General features: G+C 46.2%; 1 protein-coding gene across 1 annotated transcript in view; it reads left to right on the top strand.

The window, feature by feature from the left end:
• The window catches only part of LOC147730350 (transcription elongation factor SPT6-like), a 430,594-nt gene that overhangs the window by 37,573 nt on the left and 380,351 nt on the right, over positions 1–12,670 (top strand). Inside the window, exons 3-5 of the mRNA XM_086955156.1 lie at positions 8,550–8,697; positions 9,126–9,268; positions 9,419–9,559. Of these exons, the coding sequence (XP_086811282.1) occupies positions 8,550–8,697; positions 9,126–9,268; positions 9,419–9,559 (432 nt within the window). The remainder of the gene's footprint in view (positions 1–8,549; positions 8,698–9,125; positions 9,269–9,418; positions 9,560–12,670) is intronic.

The following is a 12,670-nucleotide window of genomic DNA, read 5'->3' as shown; positions in this document are numbered from 1 at the left end:
TCAGACCTCAACACTCGCTACCGGCACGTGTGTTCATGCAGTTGATAGGCATGATGGCCTCCTGCATCTTCATAGTCCCGCACGCGCGACTACATATGCGTCCGCTGCAGGAGTTCTTAGCACGTCAGTGGAATCGGGCTCACGGACAGTTGAAAGACCTAGTGTTGGTGACCGGTCGTGCATACAACTCTCTGCATTGGTGGAATCCACACAACCTTTGCAGGGGCCGACCGTTCCAGGAGCCTGTGCCACAGATTATTCTGACAACGGACGCATCTCTCCAGGGATGGGGAGCTCATGTACTCCACTACACAGTGTAGGGACTATGGACAGCGCAGCAAAGGAAGATGCACATCAACCTTCTGGAACTGATGGCTATCTTCATGTCGATGAAGGCATTCAAAGTACATCTGTGCAACAATGTTGTGTTGATCCGGACCGACAACATGACGGCCATGTACTACATTCAGAAGCAGGGAGGTACACACTCTCCACAGTTGTCTCATCTGGCTCAGAGCATGTGGAAGTGGGCCATTCAGAGGAACATCTTCCTCATGGTGGAACACCTCCCGGGCAAGGACAATGACATGGCGGACCTGCTCAGCAGGTACAGCCACCAAATGCACGAGTGGGAGATATATCCATCAGTACTACACCCGTACTTCCAGCAGTGGGGTCATCCAGAGATGGACCTGTTCGCCACAAAGAAAAACGCCAAATGCCAAAGCTTTGCCGCCAGGTTTCCACACCCACAGTTGCAGAGCAATGCGATATGGATGAACTGGTCAGGTATATTTGCGTACGCTTTTCCCCCAGCACCTCTGTAGCGGCTGCAGCACTCGAAAATTACTCTTAGCATGGTCATCACTTACGGTGTTACACCCCATCTTTGCCATAATGGCTAAAAACAATCTGAGGATGGAGTGGATGCCCATGCGCACTGTAGTCCAGGGGAGGAGCCACCTATCTCGTGATACTTCGAAGACTCTTCCAGGACAATAATGTGCAATCATCCGGACCCAACACTAGGCGGCGATCTATGCACAGATATGAATGTCAGCAGCCCTACATGCCAAGAACAGATGCATACTGGTAAGTAGCATATTCGTTCCTAACTCCCAGGCTGTTGTATTCCCTTTTTTTGGTTAAAAAAAAAAAGATTTTGGATGAGGTGGTTTCACCCTTCCAAGGTAAGATACTACAGAGGCAGGCTCAACCTCAATTAATGGGGGAATTCTTAAGATATTAATTTCCTGGATAATACAGGGATCCAGCTAATATTTGAAGTACCCAAAAAATACCACAGGTGAAAAAGTGAATAAACAAATTACTAGATTTTTAGAGGTACGATAGCTCAATGAACTCAGAAAGTGTGGCATGTTTCAGCCTGCTCTAAGAGCCAGATAATTGGTTAGGGGAGTTCATCGGGGCAAATGGGAGCCTAACCTGTTATAATTAGGTGCAGGAAAGTGCCCCTGTATGACAGTCACTCCCAATTTTTGCCTGGCAAATGATGCGATTGCGACTAAAAGTGCACTGGGCTTCTGCTAAATTGGTCCTCAGTGCCAGAGCTCTTTCCCAAAACTGTACAATTGATCACCCAATTGGCAAAACCTTTAGCACCTTCTGTAATTCCCTAATAAATGGTACCCTGGTACCTAGGGTACAAAAGAGGGCCCCTAAGGCCACAAATTGTGTCAGATTAACGGGACCCTCACCAATCACATGCAAGACTGTCATTGCAGGCTGCGTGTCTTGGTGCAGACAAAAGTGAAAACACAACATGCCACACATACCTGTGTGCCATGTCCCCTGCAACTGCATGTCATATTTGTAAGTTACTCTTACTGCAGGCCTAACAGCCCTAAGGCAGAGTGCTGAATATAACATGTAAGGAAGGCATACCTGCATGAGCAGATATGCCCATGTGCTGGTCAGTCCTATAACTGCCTATGCCAGTTTAATACAGATACTGGTCACTGTTGAAAACGAGTTCCCCAGCTACATGATGGCTTCCCCGACAATAGAGATGTTTGGTATCAAACATCTCGTATCGATGAACCTACACCAATGTCACTATTGGATTTACCAATACCTGCACCCAAAAGGCACCTTAGAGGTGCCCCCTAAAAACCTACTAGCCTCTGGTGTCCTTGGTGACTGGTTTCTGCCAGCCTGCCACCAAGATACTGTTCTGACCTCCTAGTTGGAGAGCCTTTGCTCTCCGAAGACCCAGAACAAAAGCCTGTCTGGGAAGTGGGTGCAAAACCCCCTCCCACAGATTGATACGCTGATTAGTCTCCTTGAGTCGGCGAGCTTTAAATAAGGTGCCGCCTTTGGAATGCAAATATGGATCCCCTCAAAGTCGACTAGTGCTGAATCTGTTACTCCAGAAACGTAGGAGGACTACCTGCCTTCAAAAAAGTTTCAAGACCTCCCCTGAATAGTAGCCCGTTCTAAAGAATCTTCAAAAGAAAAGACTCTGAGGCCTCTGGGACTGACAAAACCCGACCCCCGAAGCCACCACTGGCCTGGCATATGCTGTCCACTATTCTAGTGGGCACCCTGCACCAGTCCAAATGACCCTTATTGATGGTAGGTTTAAGACAACCTTTATAGAAAGCTATCCTAGTGGTAGCTGTGGAGAGCAGCCTTCAGGCTAAGTCTAGAAGGAATGTAAAGAAGCTTGTTTTACCAGTTTATAATCTCATGAATGATCAAATGAAAGGAGAACCACACCAGGTATATACGAAATATATATGTATTTATTCTAAACACATCCCTCTAGTCTCTATATGAGGCTAGAGGTAAAAGCAAACTTAAGAAGCACACAGTAAATTAGCACAGTATACGTTTTGCCCAAGGGGCCTCACAAACCATATACTAAGAAAGTGGTATAAGTACCGCTGTGAACATAGAGACAAGGCCTATGGCCTGTAGAACCGCTGGGGCAACCAGGAACCACCCAAGGTAGGGACGCAGCAGACCCACGAGGGATGCGTGCAGTGTCTAAACACAGCCGCAAATCACCATTGACTTCTATTGAGAAGTTGCAATTAGATTTTTTTAAATTAAGGATACTTAGGAGTGGACTGGGAACAAACCCCTTCAGTACTGGACAGTTCGAGAGTCAAGACACACGGGAGCACCGAAGTACTCGTGTTACCTCACCCAGGGAAGCTGGGTGCATAGGTGTCTTTTAGTGTCTGCACAGAAGTGCTGCAGGCGACCAGATGAAAAGTGTCCGGATGGATCCAAGGGTGGATCTAAGATATGAAGAACCTGAACGCAGAGGGGCCAGTGACCAGGGAGGCAACAAGTAGATGCCCACCAATGTCTAGTGATTTCAGGTGCAGGAGGTGAAGCTTGACTCTTCAGCCACGAGAACCAGGTGGTGTCGATGACAACCAGGAACTGGATTCGAGCTGTCCCACGTTGGATGCCGAGTGCTGCAGCCTCGGTATACGGATTGGACCCAACAAGCCTTGGCAACAGCAAACCACGCAAGATGCAAAGATTGGCTTCAGAGCAGACCAGTAAAGGTCTGAGGGACTCACCCTTTGGAGGGGAGTCAGGGCACGTCTGGAGCAACCAGGGAAGCCCATTAAACTAAAGAGTTACCTTAGTGGGGACCCACCAGTCGACGGACCAGGAATCGAGAAGGGGCCTCAAGCTGAAATGCTAGAAGCGGGCCCACGGAACACTCGTGGAGTGTAGGCCCACAATCTTCGGTGCAAAAGGTGCTCATGGCTTGGACTACAAGTAGCCCAATGCACAACTTCGGGAAAGCTCGTTAAGTAAGTGCACTTGCAAATATGCACGATGTCCAGGAGTTCCGGTCTCTCGTGACGGCTGCGGGTCTCAGCTTTGCTGTGATCTCGTGTCGGCCTCAGAGATGTCTTTAAGTCTGTGTCCTGTGTCGCAAATCCTTCGGGATCCGGCCGAAGCCTCGAAAATGCAAAATCTTCAAGAGGGAAGACTCTGAGGCCTCTGGGACTGACAAAACCAGACACCCGAAGCCACCACTGCACGTGTCACCTCCGCCCGAGTTGGAGTGAGCCCCTCATGAACTCCCCAATGTCGCCTGCAGCCTTAGCATGCAGGCTCTGTCAACCGCGACTGCTGTGGTAATGAAAAACAGGAGCCTATGGACACCTCTGTGCCTTCGAAAAGAGGACCAAAGGTGTCCCCTATGTCCCAGAGTATTGCGAGGCCTGAGCCATTTGTTGGTTCTGCCCGACTGGCCTCCTGGCCTGAGCCTCTTTCCACAGTGACCGATATTCATTGAAACACATTGGGCTCCCAAGGCTGTTTTGCACCCTGCACCCGGCCGCCCCTATGCCACTGGTGGTATACTGCTGGTGCTGACTTGGACCTTGCCCACTACTCATAACTCCTGGCGACTGGTCCCGCGACCACACTACCACTAACAAAGCACTTTGGGATTGCATAGCAAGCCCTAGTCCACTCATAAGGGAACCCTAGACTCTACAGTATATCAACTTATTGATATCACATAAAGAGCCAGCTTCCTAAATTAGGCCCATATTTCACTTTTACAAAACCAGTGAAATGCAGCAGTTAGTTTGCTGAGCTAACTATAAATTACCACCCGCAATGTACTGCTTTTGACCTCACATATTATATAGCTCACGACATGAGCAGTTCTCCAGTATTAGGGATGTCTTTCATTGATTCACATGCTTGAATATTCCCCATCGTCGAAGTGGGAGTCCCACGGTACATAAAAATAGCAATAAAAATGCTAAAATATATGTATGTGCGAGCATAACATAAGAAATAATAGAAGTAAATACACAACTAAAACCTCTAAAACAATTCTTACATAGGAATGCATGATAGAGAGAGAAAACACTTGCAACATATCACTGTCATTGTTAGTCCAAACTACAACCAATCAGGCGCCAGCACCCTCTAGAACCTTCTCCTCAGAAGCTCAAGCCCTCAGATTTTCTACCACACGTCGTGTGAGGGAGTCTCCCTGAGCTCTGCTCAGTTTTTTCCTCAATTCTTCTAGTTTCCAGTCTTCTCATCATGTCAAGTAAGAAGTCTTTATTCCGACCTTGCTCTTCTTGTGGGTAGTTGCGTCTTTTTAAAGAAGACCCCCACAAGAAATGTATTTATTGTCTCTACCCTGAGCATGAAGTTGGAGGGAGAGAGAGAGATGGAGGGAGAGAGAGAGAGAGAGAGAGAGAGAGAGAGAGAGAGAGAGAGAGAGAAAGAGAGATGGATGGAGGGCGAGAGAGAGGGAGAGCAAAAGATGGAGAGATGGAGAGATGGAGGGCGAGAGGGAGAGCAAGAGATGGAGAGATCGAAGGAGAGAGAGAGAGAGGGAGAGCAAGAGATGGAGGGAGAGAGGTGGAGGGAGAGAGGTGGAGGGAGAGAGATGGAGGGGGAGAGATGGAGGGGGAGAGATGGAGGGAGAGATATGGAGGGAGAGATGGAGGGATAGATATGGAGGGAGAGAGAGAGAGGTGGAGGGAGAGAGAGGTGGAGGGAGAGAGCGAGAGAAAGAGATGTTGGGAGAGAGAGAGAGATGTGGGGAGAGAGAGAGAGAGAGATGTGGGGAGAGAGAGAGAGATGTGGGGAGAGAGAGAGAGATGTGGGGAGAGAGAGAGAGATGTGGGGAGAGAGAGAGAGAGAGAGAGAGAGAGAGAGAGAGATGTGGGGAGAGAGAGAGAGAGAGATGTGGGGAGAGAGAGAGATGGAGGGAGCGAGATGTGGGGAGAGAGAGAGAGATGGAGTGAGAGATGGAGGGAGAGAGAGATAGAGAAATGGAGAGAGAGAGAGAGAGAGAGAGAAATGGAGAGAGAGAGAGAGAAATGGAGAGAGAGAGAGAAATGGATGGAGGGAGAGGGATGGAGGGAGAGGGATGGAGGGAGAGGGATGGAGGGAGAGGGATGGAGGGAGAGATGGATGGATGGAGGGAGGGAGGGAGAGAGATGGATGGATGGATGGAGAGAGATGGATGGATGGATGGATGGAGGGAGAGAGATGGACGGAGAGATAGAGATGGACGGAGAGATGGAGATGGACGGAGAGATAGAGATGGACGGAGAGATAGAGGTGGACGGAGAGATAGAGGTGGACGGAGAGATAGAGGTGGACGGAGAGATAGAGGTGGACGGAGAGATAGAGGTGGACGGAGAGATAGAGATGGACGGAGAGAGAGAGATGGACGGAGAGAGAGAGATGGACGGAGAGAGAGAGATGGACGGAGAGAGAGAGATGGACGGAGAGAGAGAGATGGACGGAGAGAGAGAGATGGACGGAGAGAGAGAGATCGACGGAGAGAGAGAGATGGAGGGAGAGAGGTAGATGGAGGGAGTGAGGGAGATGGAGGGAGTGAGGCAGATGGAGGGAGTGAGGCAGATGGAGGGAGTGAGGCAGATGGAGGGAGTGAGGCAGATGGAGGGAGTGAGGCAGATGGAGGGAGTGAGGCAGATGGAGGGAGTGAGGCAGATGGAGGGAGTGAGGCAGATGGAGGGAGTGAGGCAGATGGAGGGAGTGAGGCAGATGGAGGGAGTGAGGCAGATGGAGGGAGTGAGGCAGATGGAGGGAGTGAGGGAGATGTAGGGAGTGAGGGAGATGGAGGGAGTGAGGGAGATGGAGGGAGGGAGTGAGGGAGATGGAGGGAGGGAGTGAGGGAGATGGATGGAGGGAGTGAGGGAGATGGAGGGAGTGAGGGAGATGGAGATGGAGGGAGAGAGAGAGCGGGAGATGGAGGGAGAGAGAGAGTGGGAGATGGAGGGAGAGAGAGAGCGGGAGATGGAGGGAGAGAGAGAGCGGGAGATGGAGGGAGAGAGAGAGCGGGAGATGGAGAGGAAGAGGGAGAGAGCGAGATGGAGAGGGAGAGGGAGAGAGCGAGATGGATATGGAGAGGGATGGAGAGGGATAGAGACGCAGGGATAGAGGCGGGAATGAGAAGGATAAATAGTTAGTTATAAATAACTAGAGTTAGATATAAAGATAGATCTATAGATAGAGATATAGAGATAGATAGAACTAGAGATAGATCTAGATATATAGAGGTAGCTTTAGATAGCTAGATAGAGATAGATACATAGTTAGATAGGAATAGATAGATCTATTATTTGAAAGAACGGAATTTCCTACCTCTCTTTGTTTGATTTTAAGACCTTATTTAGGGCTACTCTTTACTTCATGAGGTGGGCCGCTCCTTTAGTCTCACATTCATCAAGGAGACTGGGCCCACGTAAATATCTATGATCTCTCCTTGTGCCAGCAGACCTCTTGTTTTCTCCATTTACACAGTACTAGAAGTTAAAATGCTAAATGGCCTGTTAATACACTTACACTTTGGACAGTGGACCTACAAAGCAACTGGAAGGCACCAAACCCTATGTTTTCACAAACCAAAGTCTTTTGATTGCTCTGCGTGCTGATCCCAAAATGCCCTCTGTCCCAGGGCACCACCCTTCACATTGGGTGAGTAACAAAATGTCTTAAGCTCAGGATAGCACCGCTTCTTGAGTCAGTCCGAACAATGATCAAAATCACTTCATTATTGTCCTTATTGATGCACTGAGTCCTGGTGTATATTTCAAAATATGTTTAATGTTCCTTTCAAAAGGTTTATGCAGATAGCCAGCCAACACGTTTCGTTCTAAAAACAGTACTTCCTCAGGGCAAAGGGTTTGTGTCAAGCGAAGTCATATCAAAACGATTTCTTCATATATATCTCAAACCTCCATGTTGAGAGTAATACGCCACTGTCGTAGTATATCCCTCTTATGGAAATAATATATTCCAAAATAAAGACCTCCTATTTTTAGATTCATTTATTGCAGCACGAGATATTTCACTCTTGGTTCCTCATCTTGTATTTTTTAAAAGAACCGAAAATCCGTATGTTTTCCTTGTGTGGTTCCAAACACAAATAAGTGTTCCAGCCCAACACGAAATAATATCCAAGGTATTAACCCGATCTGTAGGCGACGTAAGCAGACATGTGGAATGGTGCTTTGCATGGCTTATTTTTACTCCTCTAATACTGAGTTTATCTGGTGAGCAGTTTAACCCTCCACGCTGTGCATCTTCAGAATGCCTGTTTTGGACTTCTTTGTAGTATGCCCAGTCTTTGTCATGCAATCAGTACTACCAGCCAATTAACAATTCCCCTTGACATGCCTACACACCTCACACCAGGCTTAATGATTTCTACTATTGATGTCGAAGCCTAGCTGATTGTTATTATTTAATTTCTATGAATAAAGGTGGAAATCAGAATTTTTTGGTGCATGCATTTGATTTACACCGTACAGTCAATATAAGAATGCCAGGTCGGGCATATCATTATATAGGGTCTTTCAGATAGACCAGGACATTGCATCGATCAGGCATTATTCATTAGCTCACCTTTGTGTTTGTATCAAGATTGTATTGCCAGATTAGGCTGCCTGAGCATTGGAACACTTGTTAGTACAATACGCTGTGGACATGTATATTTGTTTAACTGATCAATACATCTAACAATTATTACCAACCTTTTGCTTGTGTACTTTCAGGGCTATGGTGACAAGCACATCACATTATATGACATCCGAGCTGAACTGAGTTGCAGGTACAAGGACCTGAGAACCACCTTCCGCTCTCCGAACACAGAAGAAATTTTTAACATGTTGTCCAAGGAAACACCAGAAACATTCTATATAGGTAGTTTCTCCTAAATTATTATTGATTGATTGTTTTATTTTCATTTGCATCATTTCTGTATCGAGTCAGTTTGCACATAGTCACAAAATATAATAAGCCAACTAAAGTCATATAATTTTATTGCAAGACGTCAGAAATCTATTTTTATAGACTGAAATGCAGGGGAGTTGACAGTTATGTTTTGGGTTGTCTAATGAGTAGAAATAATAAATAATGAAACAAATGTATGCCTCTACTTAGAAAGAACATTCCTGATCTACTAAATTAGAAAGTGAATATTGGGGTGAAGGTATATGAGTTAGCAAAAAGTGTGGTTGTAGTGAAAAAAATTAAGAAATTTAAAAGTGTGTAGCAGTTTATCATGCTCCTGAGTGAACACTATAACAGCAGTGATCAGTAAGTACCAAATTGTCTTTGCTTCTCTTTAGGAAAACTGATTACCTGTAACGTGACTGGCATTGCACATCGACGACCTCAGGGTGAGAGCTATGATCAGGCTATCAGGAATGATGATACTGGCCTCTGGCAGTGCCCCTTCTGTCAACAAGATAATTTTCCAGAACTCAGCGAGGTATGGCACAGCCCAGTTTAGAAACATTTTCTTATTGGTGAAAATATATTTCCAAAAAGTACTTTTATGATGATATTTACAAGGTCCTATGTTATGTTTGGTTTGTTATTGTTGGTTGTCTCTGAAGGTTTCTAACCTCCTGTGTTACAGGTGTGGAATCACTTTGACAGTGGTTCTTGCCCGGGTCAGGCAATCGGGGTGAAGGCACGAATTGATAACGGTGTAACTGGCTTTGTACCTACTAAGTTCCTAAGCGACAAAGTTGTGAAACGTCCAGAAGAGAGAGTAAAGGTAGGAGAAGACTTAACATAGACTTAGAGACCATCCTTTTTTTCTCAGATCTTTGATATCGTCTAATGACATTTATGCACCTCCATATGAATAGGTAGATTCCTTTCATTGTGAAGCTCTCGTCATCTGTCATAAGAGCAATGTTCGCTATGATACCCACTATTTTCTATTCGTATTGTATCTGCAAACCGAACCCACTTCTTTTCTGTTGGTTGTAAATATTTGTTCGAGGCATATGAGCTGCAGATTACACACTATGCATAGATGGCCACCTAGTGTTGGGCCCGGATGTTTGCAGTTTGTTTTGTTGTAGAGAAGTCTTTGGAAGTCACAGGATAGGTGACTCCTCCTTTGGATGATACTGCGCATGGGCATCGGCTCCATCCCCAGATTGTTTTTTTCCGCCACCGGGCTCGTATGTGTTTCCAGCGCTCCTTGTTGGAACCGATTTCCTTCAGCGCGCAATCCTCACCAACTTACAGAAATTAAGTTTTGAACGCTTTTCCTGTCTACGCTACTCTTCAACACCGAAGACTTTGATTCGGTCGTCTACGGCCTTCGGGCCTAACTAGGCCTCGACTCCAGCTCATGGAAAGGACGCCATTTAAAAAGTGTCCTCAATGTGGGTCGAAGTTTCACCACACCGACCTTCATGAAGTGTGTAACCTTTGCCTCTCCCTGGAGCACAAGGCCAAAGACTGTTCCGCGTGTGCCTCTTTCCTCTCCAAAAAGACTATTCGGGACCGAAGAGCGAGAAGAGCAATGGCTCGATCTTCAGCTTCGATTCCGGACGACATCTTTGAAGAAGGCGTCAACGTTCCAGAACAACACGACGTCGACAGCAATTCCGAGGCAGAAGACTCCGAAGTAGAGGACATCACTCCAGCAAAATAGTCATGACAGCGGATGCATCAGTCTCGGCTGGGGAGCTCACCTACTGCATCACACCATGCAAGGCAGGTGGACACCGCAACAGAAGTTACTCCACATCAATCATTTGGAGTTGCTAGCTGTGTTTCTAGCCCTAAAAGCATTTCAAATTCAAGTGTCAGGCAAAGCTGTCTTACTCTGCACAGACAATATGACAGCTATGTACAACATAAACAAGGGGGAGCACACTCTCTGAAGCTCTCTGTTAGCACAGCAGATATGGAGATGGGCTATACCGCTAAAGATCTTCCTCTTAGCCCAACACGTCCCATGAGTACAAAACACTATGGCAGATCTGCTAAGTCGACAAACACTGCAGATCCACGAGTGGGAACTTTATCTGCAAGTTCTTCATCTGTTCTTTCAAATGTGGGCACAACCTCAGATAGACCTCTTTGCCACCCACGAAAACGCAAAATGCCCAAACTTTGCCGCCCGATACCCACACTCATTGTCCAAAGGCAATGCAATATGGATGAACTGGTCAAAACTATTTGAGTATGCTTTTCCTTGTCTCCCACTACTTCCGTTAGTGGTACACAAACTACAACAACATTCCCTGACGCTCATTCTAGTCTCTCCAACTTGGGCCAGACAACCGTAGTACACCACGCGGTTGCAGATGTCTGTAGTACCACACCAAAAACAAACCTATCTCCACGCCTATTAACACAGAACCATGGAGAGATCAGACACCCGAATCCAGCTCAACCTAGCGATCTGGATCCTGAGGTCATAGTTTGGTTACCTCAACCTCCCTCCAGAATGTATGAACGTTATCAAAGAAGCTAGACGTCCCACTACTAGAGCATGTTATTCTGCTAAGTGGAAACGGTTTGTCATATACTGCCAAAACAACCAAATAAATCCTTTAGATCGGTCTATTCAACACATCATAGGATATCTATTACACCTTCAAAAGTGTAATTTAGCCTATACATCTATCAGACTACACCTCGCTGCCATTGCAGCATACTTACAAAATAGACAACATCTATCTCTTTTTAGAGTACCAGCTATAAAAGCTTTCATGGAAGGACGCAAAAGAATAATTCCTCCCAGAACCACACCTGCACCAGTGTTGAACTTAAACCTTGTTCTCACAAGATTAATGGGACCTCCCTTTGAACTATTACATAAATGTGAATTGCAATCCCTAACCTGGAAAGTAGCTTTCCTAGAAGCAATTACTTCTCTCAGAAGGGTTAGTGAATTACAAGCATTTACCATTCAAGAACCCTTTCTGCAAATGCATCATAACGAAGTGGTTCTTCGTACTAATCCTAAATTGCCTCCTAAAGTCACTTCACCATTCCATCTAAATCAATCATTTGAGCTGCCCGTATTTTTCTCGCAGCCTCAGTCGCAGTAATAGCTCTACACACCTTAGATGTCAAAAGAGCATTACTGTACTATATTGAAAGGACACAAACTTTTCGTAAAACAAAACAACTTTTTGTGTCTTTTCACTGCCACATAAAGGCAACCCCATATCAAAATCGGGGATTGCTAGGTGGATTGTTAAATGCATACAAATATGTTACCAGAAAGCCAAACGTACATTAACAATTCCTCCAAAAGCCCATTCTACAAGGAAAATAGGGGCTTCAATGGCATTCTTAGGGAACATTCCCCTAGATGATATATGCAAAGCAGCTACATGGCTTACACCGCCCGCATTCACAAAGCATTACTGTCTAGATGTGCAAACTAAACAACAAGCCACTGTGGGCCAGGCTGTACTAAAAACACTGTTTCAAACAACTGCAACAGATACTGGTGGTCGCCGCTAGGTGTGGGTACTGCTATACAATCTATGCATAGTGTGTAATCTGCAGCTCATATGCCTCGAACGGAAAATGCTACTTACCAGTATGCATCTGTTCTTGGCATGTAGAGCTGCAGAGTTACACACGCCCACCCGCCTCCCCGGCTACCTTTATCTGTTCCAGTATTATCTTAATTAGATACAAATCACATGGACATCACTACCTCTTGTACAGCTCCATCATTTCCCTAATGGCGAAAAACAATCTGGGATGGAGCAGATGCCCATGCGCAGTATCATCCAAAGGAGGAGTCACCTATCCCGTGACTTCCAAAGACTTTTCTACAACAAAACAAACTGCAAACATCCGGGCCCAATACTAGGTGGCCATCTATGCATAGTGTGTAACTCTG

Source organism: Lissotriton vulgaris, chromosome 2_1, assembly GCF_964263255.1.
Source record: "Lissotriton vulgaris chromosome 2_1, aLisVul1.2, whole genome shotgun sequence".
Lineage (NCBI taxonomy): Eukaryota > Metazoa > Chordata > Amphibia > Caudata > Salamandridae > Lissotriton > Lissotriton vulgaris.
This window is presented reverse-complemented; position numbering and strand designations above follow the sequence as displayed.